At 37.3% G+C, this 19996-nt stretch overlaps 1 protein-coding gene across 25 annotated transcripts in view; it reads right to left on the bottom strand.

Annotated features, from left to right (window-relative positions):
* DST (dystonin) overlaps positions 1–19996 on the bottom strand; it is a 297941-nt gene that overhangs the window by 98843 nt on the left and 179102 nt on the right. For 16 of the 25 annotated variants that reach the window (XM_090136226.1, XM_090136238.1, XM_090136239.1 and 13 more), the window contains 10 exons: positions 16173–16307; positions 13613–13701; positions 12531–12666; positions 5878–11463; positions 5515–5661; positions 5130–5345; positions 4797–4943; positions 3523–3756; positions 1541–1693; positions 85–318 (listed from right to left, as the gene is read on the bottom strand). In XM_090136226.1, the coding sequence (XP_089992352.1) occupies positions 85–318; positions 1541–1693; positions 3523–3756; positions 4797–4943; positions 5130–5345; positions 5515–5661; positions 5878–11463; positions 12531–12666; positions 13613–13701; positions 16173–16307 (7077 nt within the window). The other 9 variants (XM_090136231.1, XM_090136232.1, XM_031611191.2 and 6 more) reach the window with 2 other exon arrangements.

The raw sequence follows: 19996 nt of genomic DNA, 5'->3' as shown, positions 1-19996 counted from the left end.
TTATTTTGCCTCAGTGTATCAATAGCAAATTGAAAAATGAATCCCCTAAAATACATTAAAAGTTTGAATAAAAGTACAAATAACCTTTTCTGTTTCCTGCTTAATTGCTGTTGTCATAGCTTTATCCAGTTCTTTTTTAGATTCTTCTGCCTTCTGGCTAAGGAGCAAACACTTGGTCTTTGCTTCATTCAGTTTCTGTTCAAGAACAGCCTTGTCCTCTTGTGACAACTTTCCTCCATTTTCTTTTAAGAAGTTTTCAGTATTTTTCACAATCTCTGCCAATGTCTGGGCACTTGTTCTCATGTCTTTTTGTATCTCCTTTTGAGAAAAAAGAATCCAAAGATGAACCCACATCTTTCTGATTAACCTTATTACAACTTGCTTTGTTTTGTTACTTTTTAACCCCAGAGAATAAATGCAGTATTACTGAACAGCTGATGGGAGTATAAGAAAATATTCAGTCCAACATCTGACAGTGTTGATGCAGATCATTCCGTCCCTATCTCTTTCAAGAACAGCTAAGAAATTTAAAAAGAGAAAGAAAGAAAGAAAAAAACCTGCAATTTGGAACTCAGATTGCTTACACTCCTATTCAGAAGTCTGAATATTAGTCTGTTAGACAATCACAGTATTGATATTTATTTAAGAAAAAAAAAAAGTTATATTATTTATTCTCTCCCAAGAATACATCCATTTAGGCTCCAATTTCTTCAGACAGTTAAGCAATGTTAACAGGTGCCCTGAGGTGTCTATGTTTTTCCACAGATTATAAAGAGATCTTATACAAACTAGGTGCGTTACTTTGAAGATAAGTAAGGCAAGGCAAGATGAATCAAAATTTCAATCTTTACTAATCTTGATTTGGAGCTCTATCCTGCAATTACTGAAAGCCACTATTAGGAGAAGGAGGATGAAGAAAAGTGTCAAGTCCTCCTGTCTTAAAACTATCAAAATCAGAGTTAGTGTCACTCAGGTCAGAGGAAAAGCTTATAGATAACAAGATATTGCTAAAAGCCAAGGTCTTTATAGGAAAGCAAACAAGCTGAAAGGACTCTGTTACATAAAACACCTAGGAGATTGAAAGCATTGCTAGAAAAAACAGAACTATAACCAAAGCCTTGCATTTAACTCCTCAAAATACTTTAAGAGGGTGTAAACACTCCATGACAGTAGTTAAAAACCTAGTTACGCTATTTTAGCATGATAAAGTGTAATCTTATCACATTTGACAGAAGAAAAAAATCTTAAGGTAAAGATTCATATAACAGATTTCATACTGCCACCTGAGTGCTTCTTGAAATAGCTAGTACACACATCCTGTTCTAGTGCCTTCCAAGTTTCTTACCTCTCATTGGTTCATTCTGGACCATATTCATGGGCAGGAGTTTAAAGGCACACCATTAAGACTTTACCTTTGGTAGGTTAAACAAATCTATGTTACTCTCCTCTCACATGATAGTCTTGTTATTCAACAAAGGATCCTAATCACTCTCTTCTGCACTCAGCTTTCTTTTATATACATAACTAGAATTGCACACACCTCCTGTTTGGTCTGGTATTGTTCTAGCTCAGCCTTGCTGTCTCCAATAACAAGAGACTCTTGTTGTCCAATGAGTCGATTTTCAGTCTGTGTAAGCATATCACATATTTCCTGCAGTTTCTCTTTGCATTCTTGCTGCCGTTCAGCCACATCCTATATTAGAGGCAAATACAATTGAAGAATAAAACAAAAATTTTCCCACTACATGAACTAACAGACATTCAAATAGCAATTAACCTTTGAACATCAATATTGCAAAGCAATCTTTTGAAAAGTATGCTGTAAACATGATAGCAGTGGTACAAATAGCAAGATGAACATATAGAAGTTAAGGATAAACCTCAAATATGTTGTAAGTAAAAGAGACCATGTTTGATGGAACTGCCCAAGAGAAGTCTGGCCATGCACATATGTGAAAGATGAAATCTCCAAACGACAGGAGTGAAAATCCAGTCTCTTTAGCCGCTTGAAACCTGTGGTAAACACTATTAATTCTGCAAAATGATATCAAAACAGAGGTTAGTTGTGATTGTGAGTTAGCTCTTTTTGATATGCATATGTTACCTGAATAGAAAATGCTGATTTCTTAAGCAGTAGAAAAGAACAAGACATGCAAGAACATTACTGTTATCACATCCTAGAAAAATATCTATGTCTCTCCTCTACTCAATTTTATATTTCTTTGACAAAGTACAGTGGAAACAAATGTTCTTCAAATGGTAAAATAACTCAAAGCCCTCAGAATGCTGAAACACCTTTCACGCACAAGTTCGGGGGTGAGGTGGCAACTCTGAGTCTTCACAGTGCTTCTATAACAGAGGAGAAGATGCAGTCATACAGCAGCATCCTACCCTTCTTTTACTATCAAAACAAAGGTGGCAATGTTTTCCAGCTGCAGCTCAAGAGGTACCACCTTGACTCATGGTTTTTCCAAAGTCCACCTCTACAATCAGAAATCTGATTCACTCTTATTTCTATCCCTCTAGCCTGTCTCAGCCAAAACAAGCTATGATAAAAAAGATTTTAAAATCTGGCACTTGACCATAAATACCTAGAAAATGATCACACAAGCAGATGACAATGCAAGTCACAGGAAAAGAAAACTGTCAGAAGGATAGAAGTGATAAGCAGTGGTGGGATAGTAAACTTGTCAATTAATATAGCTGCAGCCAGAAGAGGACAAAGAGTTCACTGCTTTATTAGGACAATATGTGAAAGAACAGATCCTAATGTCTGAAACTGTAACTGTCCTAACCTAACATATATTTTCTGTGAACTGTCATTGTAACAATGGAAGAGAAAAATGACAACTCTTCAGACTTCATAGAATCATAGAATATCCTGAATTGGAAGGGACTCACAAGGATCATGAAGTCCAGCTCCTGGTTCTATACATGACCACCCAAAAATTCAAACCCAGTGTCTGTGAGCACTGTCCAAATACTCCTTGAACTACGGCAGCTCGAGGCCGTTCCCACTGGCTTTAGCAGCCTGTTCCATGCCCATTGCCCTCTGGTGCAGACCCTGTCCCTAACCTCCAGCCTTCCCTCCCCTGACACAGCTCCATGCCGTTCCCTCGGGCCCTGTCACTGTCACACAGAGCAGAGCTCAGCGCTGCCCCTCTGCTCCCTGTGAGGAGCTGCAGCCGCCATCAGGGCTCTCCTCAGCTCCTCTGTTCTAGGCTGAACACACCAAGGACCTCAGCACCCCTCATATACCTTGCCCTTGAGACCCTTCATCATCTTTGTAACATTCCTCAGGATGCTCTCTAACAGTTTTACGTACTTCTTATATTGTGGCACCCAAACCTGCATCCAGTGTTCAAGATGGGGCCACACTAGATCAGTGCAATCTTTGTAGAACAATGAATGTATCTGAAGTGAAACTGAGAAGGTAGGGATACAGTTAATATTGTCTGCTGGTATTAAAATTCCTCACCCATAGACAAAACAGACAGCACACATTTACACAGAAAAGCAAACCTTCTGATCACCCAGCTCTTGCGCTGCCTGTAACTCAGTCTCTAAACTCTCCACTTGAGATGTTACCATTTCCTGCACTTCCTGAAAAGATTTCTGAATGGTATTTAAGAGCCTCAGAAGCTGTTTGCTCTGATTGGGAGAAAGATCCTGGGCGTGTTCAGAAATGAAGAACTGAACATCAAATGCAGTGGACTCCAGTTGCATTTTTGTACGAGCAACCTCTGCAGCAGTATTCTGTAAGTAAAGACAAGGAAATGAATAGCAAGGAGGACAAATTCAGCACAAATAAAACACACAGTCTCTACTTTCTGCACTTAGCTCCTGTTCCAAAGTGCTTTTGACAGACACTTTATTTAGGCACAGTAAATCAAACCTGTGTCAGAATCATTCTGGCACATTCCATCAAGGGATTTGAATTTGTGTATGTTTTGCCTCAGGCACAGTCCATGAGCATATAATAAATAAGATAACCTTCAAAACCTCTATTCTTCCTTTCGCCTTCTAATGGATGTCTGAGAACTGGCTGACCTTCAACAATAGAGAATTTATGGTGAGTATACACTGATGAAATGGTAGGTTTGGTTTAAGTTTCCTAGGTTCTAGGTCTAACCTAGAAATGTTAAAACATTTACTTGAGTGTATTCTCATTCTTAACTCCACAATGAAAAACTTCATTTCCAGCAGTGTATCAAATTATACCCATAGCTGCACTCCTTGCGGCCCCTATGATAACACAACACAAACTGGAACACTATTAAAGTGCAGTAATTTTTTTTAATTATTTTTACATTTACACACACAGGTGTATGAACATTGCTAAAAATTCATCTGGTTTGTTTTTTTCACAGCTCACTTCACTCAAGTGTGTAATTCAGGGGTTGTGGGGATTTTTTATCTTTCCCCATCTTCTCATGAGTTAATTACAGTTAATTAAAATTAATGAAACTTCAGCAAAGAACATGGATCTTATGAATAAAGATGTTTTGAAAGGTTTAATATTAATAATTGAAATATCTGTAACATAAACTAGATTACCAAGAAGGGTGAGATTTATTACAACGAATGTAAGCAGAATTGATAAGTTTTCTCAGTAAGTCAAAATTTCCAAAAATTCTAAGGAGGAAAAGCAGATCAACAGTACATGGATCAGTACAAAGGATCATCAAGTAATTGTCTTCCAGGTTAATGAGCAGCTATACGAATACTAGCTAGTAGTTCATACTACACAGTAACAGTTACCAGAAGCACTAACATCTGCCATAAAGAACACTTACTTTGAGTAGCTTTAAGCTTTGCTTCATATCTTCTATGTCATCGGTATTCACTTTGAAGTCATTCATGATTTTATTGTGTTCTGTGATCCAGTCTGAAAATGTCTGGAGTTTGCTTAAAAGTTGCTGGTGCAATTCTGCAAGCTTAGACTAGGAAAGGGAAGTTGTATATTTACTTATTTATGCCCCTGGAGTCCTGTCACATTTGCTATCACACTAAATTAAATCATGCATGTACTTTATACACAGATTTAGAAGAAAATTTTTCACTTCTTAGCTGAATTACCTTAAGAAAAGCAAGACAAAACATACAAATGTACATTGATAAAAACATACCATTTCCAAGTCAACAGAACAGACTATTTGTTTTGCTCGTTTTGAAGATGCATCACAGACCATCAAAAATGCTTCCTGCAAATAGTCATAGCTTATCCTTAGCTCTTTAAGTTTCTCTTCAGGAATATCTTTGTGATGAAACTTTAAGAACTCTTCTGTCAACTTCATGTCCTTTTTTAGGATAATTGCAAAGGTAGCCAATCCTGATTCAAATGACTACAAAGAGAATATATATTCAAAATGCATTAAGCTAATAAGCAAGAAAGACATTGTGTCTGGTTTACTTAATTAAATTTTTTCCCCTCTCTTTTTTCCCCTCACCCCATCTCAGGTCTTCTCCTAGCTCCCATCACTGAAATAGAAGCATAAAGAATACTTTACTGACCTCTAGTTGTTCTAATTGTTCTTTTAGTATTTCCAGGTTGCTACTAATAGGTTTCTGGTTTTCTAGGTGTCTTTTCACTTCTTGAAGCACTGCCAAATGCTCTTGCATTTTCTCTCTCAACCTTAAACATTCCTGCTCTCCATCAACCTGAAAATGGGTTTTAACAATAAACAATAAGGTTTTTGAAACTGACAACTGAAAATAGGCAATAAAATTTCTTCTTTTAATTCTAACTTTAATCGTTTAAAATTATTTATTTTTGAAATTATTTTTCCAGTTTAATTATTGTCTCTAGCAGTTGGAAAGATTCATGTGATTCCTTTGACACAGAGCACACAGCACATACCAGCTGTTGTTACTTACCTTGCTAGTGGAGTTGTCATCCAGGAGTGTTTTTGTTGTGTAAGCAGGTCCAGTAAAGCCTCTGAAAAGGCTCTCTGTCTTCTCATGCTCCTGGTCACTTTTCCAAGCATCAGCTGTGTCATCTGCCAATGTTTTCTCTTTAGGAATTTCTGATCCAAACTCTGCCTGTTCTGTTGAGAAAAGAGCACAAAGCCTATCCACTTTGCCTTTACCTTCATGTGCTGTGGTGATGTCAGCACCCTGTGAGCTCATAAGCAAATTACTTATCAGCTCCTCTAATTTCCTCTTACTTTCATCTCCACATGACATTTTAAAAATTTTCATAAGTTCAGAAGCTGTAAGATTTGCGGTAGGAGTTTTCACCTCTTGTTCTATTTCACTCTTCATTTCATCTGGATCATTTATCTTTTGTTTACAGAATTCCTGCTTCAGAATATCACGAAGAAGATCAGGACTTCTGCAATCAGGCCAAAGCAATGAAAGTGCTTCACTGTCCTTTATGTCTGTGCACGGTGTGGTATCCATTAATGCCTCTCTAACGGTACTGCTTGTTTGCTTGAATTGTGACTCACTGAACATGTCGCTTCCAAGCTGGGTGCTTCCAACCATTCTAAGTAAATTTTGCATTAGAATTTTGGTATCAGAGTAACTTAGTGGTTCACCTTCCCCCTTGCAGTAAGTATGTCCCAATTTTAGTTTCCTTTGTAATATATTCTTTAAGTCTTCCATTAGCGGGTCTGGCATTTCTGGTGACTGTGAAAAACCTTTCTTTACTTGAAAATCTTTGGAAAATCCCATTTCGTTTTGTAATGATTCCATGCATAATTGTTTTTCAAAACCATTTTCAAAGGAAGAAGTCTCGCTGGCCATGAACTTTTCTCCCTTTGTATTTTTCAGTGCTTCAGATTCTTTCTGGGCAACATTATTCCAATCAGCCTCTATGCTGCTCAAAATTGCAGAAGAAAGATCAGTGCTATGTGTTTGATTCCCAGAAGGTAGCGCTTCAATCTCATCCCCTGATTCTTTCACATCCTCAGTGCTTCCTAAGGCACCTGCTTTTAAGAGGGTAAATTCATCACCATTGCTGTCTTTATTTTCTGAAAGGTCTTTAAGAACATTGTCACTTTGACAGACAAATGTCTCTTTAGTCGTGCTAATTTCCTTTGGTTTCACTGAAACAGTTGGGGGGAAGGAGTAAGTGTTAAATTCTCTTGAATGTATTTCTTCCATATTGAGCAGTAATTCTTGTTCATTCTGTATACTATTTTTCACCTGTTCTGTGTCCTTAAGGCAACAGGATTCAGTTTTATTTAATTCTGAATTGTTTTCTCCTTTTAAGCTTGTTGTACATTGTTCTAGAGAAGATGAAATACTAAAATCTCTCTTAAATTCAGCTGATATCACACCACTCTCAACATCAGGCCAAGTTTGACCAATATTTACTTTCTCATTATTTGAAACAATTTCTGTATCAGTTTTAACTGTTGATGCATCAAATATTTCCCCAAGACTTTCCATATGAATCGGACTTTTATTTAGCTCCACGACACCACATTCCTTTATAATGTTTACTCCATTTTCTGCCAGAGTTTCAAAATCTCTTCTTATTTGACCATTCTTCTTGTCAGAAATTGGATGTACTTGGTCACAAAGTGAACTAACATCATCACTGGCATAATGCATATCTGTGAGGAATTTACTATCCTTTTGGGATGAATTTGCCTTCAGTTGTTCCAAGCCAGTCACATCATTTAATGTTTTTTCCTCCGCAAATAATGCTTCTTTTTGTTTTTGCCCACGATCTAAATGTAACATTGGCACAGTACTACAGCTTTTATTCATGCTGTGAATGAAGTGTTCTGATAGAAGCAAATCTGTCTTAGCATTTTCATCATCTCCAGTAGCTTGCTTTGTAATTAGCAACGGTGTTACACTAACATCGGATATCATAGTATCATCAAGAAAGTGTGTTTTATTATTTTCTTCACTCTTAAAGGATATACATTTGGTGTCAAAGGTATTTTCAGACTGAATATGCTCAGTAGTATCTTCTGACATGTTTTCATTTTGGGGAAAAGTTCCGTAGTCATTTTCTGGTTTTTGTTCCCTTTCTTTTTTGCCTGTATATGTAAGATCAACACATCTTTTCTCATAGATATCTGATGCAGTTTCACATTTTCCCAAAGACAGTTCTCCCTGTCCGTGATTAGACTGGAATTGCAAATTATACTCTGTCTTGTGGCCTAAAGAATAGCAGTACTCATCAATATTCTGATTATTTTCCTCACTATTTTCTATGGCCCCTACAGGAATTAACGTTTGGTCATCTCTGTTTTTACACTGATGATGTGAGTAAAAAGTATCTATTTCTTCTTCACTGTCAGACTCGGTATCAGAGTCATCATAACTATCATAATCCAGATAGTCATAATCATAGTCTTCTTCCTCATGTGTTCCTTCCGATTCATACTCATAGCAGTCACTTGCTGCTTTCATTTCATCTTCTTCATTTCTGTCTCGCTGTGTTTTTGTTTCATACCTCTTCAGAAAAGAAGTAGAGCATCCCTCCCTTCTTTCTTCACTGCCCAGAGTAACTGGTAATTTTTGTTCTTCTTCAAAGTTCCTTGTTCTTTCCTTTTCCTCTTCAGGGACTGTTTCCAAAGTCTCAGCACTTGCAGAAGCTACATTAACACCCTCAGTTAGAGCTGTCTGATTTATATCTCTGATGTAATAGACGTTCTCTCCAGCATTAGTTGGAAGTTCCTCATAAGAGCTGTTGTCTTCTCTCAGGGCTATCAGACCACCTCTCTCCTCTAGAAAACCCAGCAGAACATTCTCTGGCTCTGGTGTATCATCATCCTCCAGCTGTAAGGTACCAAAATCATCATCATCTTGAGGGGTGTCATAGGAATCATTGTCATCAAATTGTGGAGTACCATAGACATCACTGTCATCATCATCAACCTGAGGAGTTTCATAGGCATCATCATCATCATCATCATCAAACTGCGAGCTGTCCTCTTCTGAGTCTGCCTCACCACATTCATGCTGTGAGCAGCTACTTTCAACCTGTGGGATGCTATCACTCCCTTCTAGTGATGAGTCAGAACTACTGTCCCCAGGTAATAACTTGTCAAACACAAGATTGTTTTCTTCTACTGACACGCTTTGAGCCATGTTGTCGTTGACACCCTCAGGTGGTCCATCATGTGTAACAGTACTGGCCTCCAGCAAAGGCCTCCACTGTATTTCTCTGTCTTCTAGACATAGTTTACTCTGGAAATCAGTACTACCATCCAAAGACTGCCTGCTATGTCTATATGGACAGCTCTCTAGAGATGGCCGGTTATGTACATCAGTGTAGTCCAGCAGAGGTTGTTCACCATATCCATTACCTTCAAATTGCAGTGTGTCACCACACTGACTATCTGATTCTTCTGGAATTCTGTATTCAGTATCTGTGTTGAAAGATGAACCAAAACTTCCCTGAAAATCATCTTTCTCAACATTACCCAGTGCCATTCTATAACTGTCAGGTTGCAATATACGAGGCTCGTATTCTGTGAAGGTCTTTTCCAGGTCTGTCCAGATTTCATTATCTGACAAGTCATTCACACTCAAGGAATTGTATAAGGTTTTATCATTTCTGTTTTCCTTACCCAGATTATCTGTCATAACAACCTCTTCTTTTTCTGTATCTGACATAAGATTTGGATTTGAGTCATTTGGAAAAACTCCCTCAGTGTTTTTTGAATTTGCATTCCGATCATTATGCTTATACACCTCTAATGGCATCCACTCAGAATCCTCCAAAAGACTCTCGAGTGCATTTTTGTTCCTGAAATTTTGAGTGTTACTTTCTACATTTTTAAGTTCTGCAGGTTTGCTTAGCAGCATCTCCACAGTAAACTGTGATTGTTCAGTACCACTATCACTGCAAACATCTGATCTACATATATCTTTTCTCTGTGAACACATATAATTCTCCAAATCTTCAAACTGAATTAACTTCTTGTCATCAGAAGTATTTTCAGCACCTGAAGGACCACCTTGAACACTGCCTATAATATTACTGAAGTGGACACCACCAGTTCCTTTCGGACTTATGTGTTTGTTGCTGAAAGTCATTTCTGACACATCAGTAGTGCATGCAGAACTATTCCCTTCCAGAAACATATTGATGGCTTCCTGCAATTGTCCATCATATAACAGAAGTCTTCCTCCAGTGTTTGCATCCATATAACTATTCACCATCAGATAAGATGTGAACAATTTCTTAGCTTGGTCTGAATTATGACATGCAGGGTCTTCCATACCAGAATCTTCATGTTCCTCTTCACAGTCATGAAATAAAGATGATAGGGCTTCATATGATGATAACCATTTTGCAGCATTTTTACAAGGGGATTCTAATTCTTCTACACTGGGCATTTTATCTGGTAAAATCACACTGTTCAGAATAGATACAGTATTGATGTCTATTAACCCTGATTGTGCAGCCCTGTCTAGACTGAGTACTTCACAAGTTTCTGGAATGTAAAGTGCAGCTATTTTCTGCCTATCACTTAGTATTTTGAATGCCAGCTCACTTGTTATCATTTCTTGGTGCAAAGATGTTGATATGGGGAATATTTCACCTGTGTCAGGCCATATTAGTCCAACAAAGCCTCTCTGTGCTTCTAACACCAGGAGTGCACTGGTAGATGATATTAAATTGCATTGTATGGCTTCATCAACAGTCAAGCGTTGCCCAGAATTTGGACAAAGGATTCCACCAGTTTGAACCTGATGTGTGAAGATTCCACAAGCAGTGTCCTGACCTATAATCCCTTGACTCACGGCCTCTTCCACAGTCATTTGCTTCCCTGACTCAGGGTCAATTATACCTCCAGATATTATCTGAGACCCCAGCAGCCTAAACATTGTTTCCCTGTCAATAAGTCCTTCATGGGCTGCCCTCAAAATAGTTATTTTCCTTCCACATTTGAGTATGATTCTACCTTTTTCTTGTGGTTTCACTGGTAGGAGTCTTAACTCTGTTTCATCATGTATTATGCTTCTATGAAGCATCTGTTCAAGGGAAATCTTTTCAGCACAGTTAGGGTCTATGAGATCTTTACAAGTGTCTTGCCTTTCCAGAAGCTTTGCATATAATGTTGGAGAAATCAGGTTTCTCTGAAAAGCATTCTGCAAAGTCAGGTGCTCTCCAGTAGATGGCAAAATCAAGTGCCCACTTGAAAGCTGATTCTCAAGAATTTTAATAGCCAAAGGTTCTGAAATTAGACCTTGTTCTAAAGCTGATACAACTGGAAGATTTAATAATGTTGACTCTGAAATAAGCTTCTTTGCATTATTTAATTCCCGCAACTGCAATAGAGTCTGCTCATCAATTAGTGCACAAGCTTTAGCTTCTTCCAAATCATAAGATATTCCTAATTCTGGAGAAATTATCCCAGTAAGGATCAGCTGATTCTCGAGCAACCTAACTCCAGTGTCATAGTCAATAAAACCTTTTAGAATAGACTGAAAAATGGAATGGACTTCTCCAGTCGTTTGGTCAATGATACCAGCAATGACTTTATGCACCTAAAAAGAAATATAAAAGAACAGGTATCACTGTTTTAGACTAATTTTAAATTTACTTTTGCTTCTGAATGCATGATAAGCATAAGACTTGTACTTACCAGGACTGGAAGAATGCTGTGAATGTTAGCAGCTCAAACGCACAAGTGATCTATGTCAGTCATTGAACAGCACACGATGTGATAAAAGATTTAAAATCAACATGCATCTGTGAATTGAAAACCTATGCTTTGCATACATAAATAGGGTTAGTGAAAGACAATAGAAGAGATGATTGCAGAGTGAGCAAATAGAACATATTACCTGAAAGGCAAATTTTCATGCTCTAAATGTCTGTGAAATGTTAGAACTTCAGAAACAGTATGTGATTCAAAACAACCATGCTATTCATGTTTACAGCATACAGCACTCCTGTATATACATCCAACATTATGGAATCAAGATATTCTAGCACCAAATAATGCTTTTAGTTTGCATGGAAAGCATGAAGTCAGTCTGGCAACATTATTTAAAATAATTAAACAGACACTGCCTCCAAACGAGAAAATTCATATGCAACATTTTTTCAGAAATCCATATTTAAGATTGAGATCCATTAGCAAGTGGATATAGTGTCTCAGGGTCACTAACATTATTATGCACTCCCATTTTTATATCCAGATACATTTTAAGAAAAACTAAAAGTAGATTTCTTCTGAGGACACTTGAAGGATGTATGGGAGACATTAACATGTTATTTTATGGTGTCCTTTCTGCAGCAGACACAGACTTATACAGCAGTCAAAGAATGGCTTTTAAGAGAAAAGTTAAGAAATGAATGTTTATCTTTCCTCATGCAAGGCACACATTATCGAGACTCTTCACAAAAAAACCTGATGAGTAGAGTATTCATATGTACAGGTAAGGTAACACACAGTATTTCATAACAAATACACAAAACTTTGTCAGTTAAACCTTAAAATCCTTTACACACTGTTAATTGCAGCTTCATTTTTTACCCATCACATATGGTTTCAAAACCATGCAGTAAAACTCAAGAGACCCTGATATCTGAGTTTCCATCTTGCTACCTTTTCATCCATTTTTTCATCATCCAAATAGTGTGCCTCCTGCAGCTGCTTCAAAGCTTCACTGGCTAACAAACTGTAGCCCTCCTGGAGGGATTTGACTTGTTTTTCCATTTCACCTCTCTCTTCATCTGTCATTCTATTAAAAAAGAAACAAAGAAACAAAAAATAAGGAGGAGGTCTCTTGAATAATTTGTAGTCTGCCTACCTTTACTTAAAAAAAGAAAAAGAAAAGGAAATTGATAAAAGTAGTCTGAAAAAAATACTTGATTATTAGCAACAATCTATTTATAGCTAGTCAAATAAAAAAAAGGTTAAATTAATCTACAATTTACTTTGAATTATAGCAAAAGCTTTTATCATTTGCATGTTCCTTTGTTGACTTATCATCAGTGAAGATGGGTAACACATCTAGCAAGTAGTCATGAAGTACCTCAGCAATTTGCTAGTGCATTAAAATCAAAGACTCACGGAATCATATAAGTTAGAAGGGACCTTTAAAGGTCAGCTGGTACAACTTCTTTGCAATGAACAGGGACACCTGCAGCTAGATCAAGTTGCTGAGAGCCTGGCCCAGCCCAATCTTAAATGCCTCCAGGGATGGGGAAACACCACATCTCTGAGCAACCCGTTCCAATGCCTCATCACTCTTATTGTAAAAAACTTCTTTCATTTTTCAAAATTTCCCCTCTTTTAGTTTGAAACCATTTCCCCTTGTTCTGTCACAGACCCTTCTAAATAACTTCAGATGAAAATGAAACAAATTTGAGATATAAAGTTGAAATATTGATTTACTTCTAATTTGTTAATTATTTTTATTTCAAATGTCAATGATGATCTAGCACCCTTTAAGTTGACCAGAGGTACATAAACCTAATCAAGCTCCTGAGATAAACAAAACTTAATCAACCTTTAGCCAGAATGGATGACAAAGTTTTATTAAAAAACAAAACAATAACAACAAAATCTGACATAAATGTACATGAAGTATAATTGGAACTATAGCACATGAATATGTCTTCTTTATAAGCAAACAATATGTACTGATTCCATTAATTTATTTGAAAAATAAAAGCATGGCTTACTTGTCACTGTGTTTAGCTAAAAATGCCTGAGTAGTCTGCAGAGCTTCAGCTATTTGTTCTTTCTTAGCTGACATTTCTTCAAGGGAAATCTGAAAAATAAACAACCTGTGTTCAAGATTTAACTATGCACAAACATAAAAAGAAAAGGAAACCAACAGCACAATATTTCTAAGTGTGACAGAACTCAATAGTGTAGGAACTTGAAATTAAAGAAAAGAGAAAGAAGCTGTTCTTAGACCTATATTATTTATCGTTAAATTCTATCATTTATTATTGGAGAAATCATTGCATTAGGTCTTTCGGTAAAATAAACTGAATTAGAAGTTAGTTTGGTGAGACAAACTGAATTTATTTCAAATGTTACTTGTTTAAAACTTAATCATTTAAAACCACTGAGTATCTGGCAAAATTTAAAGTAAATTCACAAAGATATATATATAATGGCCATGCTCAAGAAGTTGCACACCACAATAAGAGAGAGTAACTTTTTATAAAACATACCAGAAGGCCACAAACTTCATGAAATTCTATGACATATAAATGCAAATTTAGATACTCAGAAAAAAAATGAATTATTTATTAAAATTCTCCCTCTATCATTTCTGTCATTCCTACTCAAGCTCTAGTTCTGGCAGAGGAACTTGCAAGAATTTAATCTTTTAATTTTTCTGAGAAACTGCCTGCTGTTCTTCAGATAAAAGCACAACCTTTGATTTTGGTTAAACAAAGGGAAAGGGGGGGGAGGGGGTGGCAAGGGCTTTGTTAACAAGGCAGGGATAAGTTCAACACAGGTCCTAAGAGAACTCTGGGAAGGTGCCTAGGAAGAGCATAGGTTCATGTGGGCTGGGACGCAATCAATTTTGTCTTGATCAGTAGGTTTTGAACACAGTATGTCTTCACTGTCAGCAAGCCACAGTCCCACTGTTTGTGCTGCTTGGACAAAAACACAGACAGCAAGCACACTATGCTGAACATGAGAAGACACGAGCTTCCCTTTCCTCAGGGTACTGGCATCACTGTGACTGCTGTATATGCTATGTCACTACTGGCAGGAGCTTCTCCACCCCCTCTCCCAGTGGCTACACCCCCAGTGTATGTGTGAAATGTGTTTCAGCGAACATCAGCTATCAAAACAAAACAAAACAACAACTAAAAGCCTATAAAAATTAGCTATCAGGTTTGTACCAAACGCGTCTAGGCATCCATGCCAGACAGTGAATACAAAACTAGGCATCTTTGGGATGGTGCCCACTATCTCAGGCTGTAATAGAAACACTCTCAGGAAATAGCTGCCTCCAAGTGGCAAGGGGAAGCCAAGACAACTAACCTGCATGTTACTTCTTAAGGGCTCAAGCTGTACTGGGAAGATGCTGGTGTAGCTGTCGTGGTAGACTTAGATGCTCCAAGGAGTAGGGCGCTGGCCCAACACTGACAAAGGCTTTCACCATTGTCATCAACAAGAGAAGCAAAAAAAGCCAATACTGAATGTTTTCTGTCAATTACAGAACTAGCACTGGTCCCTCAAACACATCTGCTCTTTTATCTTGTAGAGGAGCACATCCTCTACAAAGAAGCAGTGTGTGAGCACAGGTGGCAGCTGGGGAACGCAGGGCTGTCCGACAGCAAGTTCAAATTCTGCAGCTTTGACACCAATGCCAATGTCCAAAATAAAAACACAGGATCAAATTGCTTGAAAGATGTGCCAAAATCGAGTTTGGATAACTGACCAGCCAAACTATTTCTGAAGGATGTGGAAAAGACACCACTTTGTTTTTCTGCTGCTCAGTGGGCAGGTAGGCCTTTATTTCTGGAAATCCTTTCAGGTGTCGCTAAGCTATCTTGCATGACAGAGCTAGCAAGGGAACTACTAGAAATTATATGAAACTTCAGAGATGGAAATTCACAGTCAGACTAACAACTATACACACAACAATAATAGATCTGCCAAATACAATGGGTGCAAGATGGGCCCCTCCAGCAGCCTGTGGAATAGCATGGTATTAAAAAGGGCCCTCTGTATGCCCTAAGGAAGCAGATTTGAAGAGGAGTGTACATCTGTTCAAAAACTTTCAACTACTGTCTCATAAGCCATCCTGCAAGAAGAACACCTGAAATAACTTTTTAATAGAAAATAAGAAGAAACTTGGCCCAAAGGCTTCCCCTGTGAACTTTCTCCATCTTGGTGCCAGGGTAGAAGTCACCAGGCTTATTCACTGAACTACTGCAGGAGCAGGCAGAACTACCAAATGCTGTCCTATTACGTTGTACTGTCCCTTTACAACAGTCCAATTGTGGTGTGCAGAGTACAGCTTCTCTAAACTGACATTTTGCACTGTACACTTGTGATGTGAAAGGCAGCTTCTACTTGTTCCTGAGCAACATTTGTATCCCTGAGCGTTTATCCAATCCTCCACTCACAGCCAAACACAAAATTATATTTTACTAAAACGTGGATGGCGATATGGAGAATAAAAGAATATTTATGGAATATTTTGTCATTTTAATAAACACAAAAACCTAAAAATGGGAAGTGTTATTTTACTAAAAGACATCTGTGTACCTGCTGCTTAGGCAAATCTGTCTTTTCAGCCTTTTCTCCTCCTTCTTTGCTGAGTGTCTTGCTGAGGTTTGACACCCATTTCAGTAAATCCCCAGCCTTCTCAACATGTTCTTTTTTTTCTTCTTCCATTGACCTCTGATGAACACCGCAAATTGTAAAACACATGTAAATGTAAGTTGTTGGAATATTTAACATTCACATCAATAGAAACACAGTTCTACCAAAATGGTAGTATTACCACATACACTTAAAATGATTTTTTTTTTTATTATTACCACATGCATTACTGCAACACTTTTAAGTAAGAACAAAAATGCCACACTGTTATCAACATTAACAGAATAATTCCTCAAAAGATTTCTAATTAAGATGCTTATTCACGCACATGTACATTCATTATACAATGATTGATATAAAGAAAAAGCAGTTTCCCAGCAATTACTCAGCAGATGAAATCTAAACAACATTTGCATATAAAGCATCTCTGAATTGCTGCCTTTGCATTACCCTCAGGAGTGGATTTCTACAGCCAGCATAGGATATCAGTATCAGCAATCTATAGACATGGATTATTAAATTACAGCTCAGAAGAATACACTGCTTCTGTGTCTATAGAAACAAGGACAATAAAAGTAAAATCGTCTTTTTCTGCATAGGAAAATACATATATTTTCATAGTAACACAACATGTGAGTAGTTTGAAGTTTAGCAGTACTTAGAAAACACACCTAAGCCCTTCCATGTGCCACAAGTGAAAATGAAAATATTTTATTTCAATGGATTTTTTTTAACTGGACATGCAATTGTAATTCATTTGTCTATTAGAGTATGACAAAATACTGTTAAATTACCTGAAGTGTAGGAAAAAAAAATAGGATATGAAATTTTATGATATGAGTGGCCCTTTAAATTAATAAAATACCAGCATGAGAAAAAATATTTGTGTGTGCTTAGTGAATTGCAGATTTAACTCTTGGATACTGTTTTGCCACCCCTGTACAATAAATTACATTTGCAAACTGATTTGTAATACTAAATGAAGTCATTGGGTTGTATGAAATACTGCATTGTTTTCACTCACAAAATGGGCAATCTCTTCAATTTTTAAGGGAAGAATCTCACTCATCTCACCTAAATGTATGCATTTCACACATACAGTAGCTTCACTGATTTATAACTTCCAGTTTTTAATGCCTACATGAAGGTAATGTCTGATAAAGCCTTCAGGTACCCCCTGAACACGCTCTGCTTTTTGACATTATAAATTTGCTTTACTTTACCTAAAGATTTATACTTTATAACAAGTAACATCTAATTCCAGGTTACCAGTATATACTAATTAGCTGTTTAATTAGTTTTAAAGCAACTACACTAGACAACATAATCTATAACTTCCACAGAAGTCATTGTAGATCTTTTCCTTAACTTGAATCGATTTTAAATCAGGCCCCAAATGAGTACTATCATCTCTATTATGAAGCATAGTACAGACTAGAAATTCCTGTTTTCATGGGCTGAGCTGCTTCTAACAATCGTAGCCCAGTGTGGCAATCAAAAACAGCACTCTCTAAAGCTTCTTTGTAGGTTAGCTTCTTCTTTGTTTTGGGGCACGTTATAACTTTAACATACAAATTTTCATCTTTTACCTTTGTAGCTGTGACAGCATCAATAACACCACACTTAATCCCATCTTCCATTGTCAATCTGGAATGAGATTTCGGATCTATCAACCCACCAGTCAGGTACTGATACTCCAGGCAGCGCATACCCATCTCCTTGTCTAGGGCATTCGTACTCATAGCTTCAACAGCTGACATAACTGTATTCCTTACAGGGTGAATGATCCCAGTAAAGATTAGTTCACATTGCTGAATCTGCTTGGCACAACCATCATCAATTAATTCCCTTTGCAAAGCTTCTGAAACACTGTACTTTTTCCCAGTAAATGGATCAATTATGCCTCCTGTGCTAACCTGAGCTTCAAGACATCTGAGGGCTGTAACTCTATCTACCAGATTTCTGCGTGAGGCTTTTAAAACTGGAATTCTTTCATTGGTTTCAGAAAGCCAAAATCCTGCAATAGGACTGTTTAGGTCTTTCTTTGGTTGTGAACTGCTAAGTAAAATATCTCCCAACTCACTAACTGTGATTAAGCCTTCTTTGTATTTATTGACTAATGCTCTGTCAATTCTACCCTGATTTATGGTATCCTCAACATTAAACTGCACACCAGTTTTATGGTCTGTAAGCAAAATAAAAGAACTCCCATCTGAATCAAAACACGTAGACTCCTTCCAATCAAATTCCTGTTTTGAAAGCTCAAGATACGTAGCTTTATCAACACTTCTTTTTTTATAAGCCTCATAGGAAGTCATTTCAGCTCCTGTTTTGATGTCTACTACAGAAATTCTATGACTTTTCTCTGCTGATGGGCTGCTTATTCTCCTTTCACCAATTGGAAGCAGTAAACAATTACTGCTAACACTGAACAAACACATTTTTAGCAAATCACAGTAGTACATAGCTTTCCTGTTGTTTGGATTATGAAAACATTTTGCATTACTAGAAGGTTCATGCAAAAATTTCAAAATCGTATTATTAAGCAAGCCAAGCTGCACTGCAGTTTCTGGAGGTACACGAACACTTCTAATGGGGTCAATAACCCCCCCAGTTGCAATTTGAGCTTCAAGGATATTTTTACCCTTTTGTCTTTCTAGAAATCGAGCTTCCATAGCTTGGTACACAGATACCACTTTACCAGAGCAGCAATATCCCAAAACAGCTTTCTCTGCTTCATGCAGTCTACTCTTGAATTCATTATCTACAAGCCCTCTAACAACTGAATCATCAACAGAGAATTTCTGACCTGTTGTAGGATCAATGATGAAACCAGTAGCTGCTTGGGCCTCTAAAAATGCTAATGCCAGTGCCTTCCCTATGATTCTTCTCTTTGTTGCTAAAGAAAAAGACAGTATTTCTTTGCTGGATTCAAGGTACACTCCCGCTATAGCTGTAGGCTTAGTTAAAAATTTTTCAAGACTTTTCTGAACCTCCTCAATAGTTTTCTGCCCTGAATGGAGATGCTCAACAGTAAGCCTATCTAGAAGTTTAACTTCAATCAACTGTCTGGCAGTTACATCATGTCGAAGACCTTGAAATTTAATATCATCATATTCTTCTGGAAAACATTCCAACTGAGTAGCAGTATCAACAGTTCTCAAAATCTCTTCTCCTAAGAAAGAATTCATCTTTGCAAAGTCTTCTCTCCTAAACCCTTCAGATGTTTTGTATCCCTCAAACATTCTCTCTTCATTACCAAATGTCTTGCCATTCTCTTGTTTTAATGTTGTAACTTCAACATGCATGTCATACTGCTTGTTCTTCGCTATCTGTAAATAGGAATTTTTTGACACAGTGAGAAATAGATCTGCAAAACTTTGCTGCACATATGTCAGTTCTAAATCCACCACCAGAAAAAAAGGGAGAACCTGAATATATTAGAAAGGAGATCTGTTATTAGCATTGAAACAGCACAGAAATATAGATAGCTAGAGATTTAGAATCCATTCACCATTTCAAATATTTATTCAGCAATCAGAATAGGATTAGACCAAGCAACAAGATTTGTTGTTATCAGATGAACTTAGCACCATTAAGCAAAGTTCATTTTGACCAATGATGACACAATGGTGTATGGGGAATCTTATTTCCAACCAACCACGTAAACTAATGTGTTTCCTAGATATTAATAAGCCTGTTACAAAGGTTTAATGAAAAGCTGAGCAAAGTGAAAATGAAGAGGTCCCCTTCACCAACGTATGAAC

This window comes from Phasianus colchicus, chromosome 2, assembly GCF_987193195.1.
Source record: "Phasianus colchicus chromosome 2, bPhaCol1.hap1.1, whole genome shotgun sequence".
NCBI lineage: Eukaryota > Metazoa > Chordata > Aves > Galliformes > Phasianidae > Phasianus > Phasianus colchicus.
The sequence above is the reverse complement of the archived record's forward strand: the minus strand, read 5'-3'. Positions and strand labels throughout refer to the sequence as shown.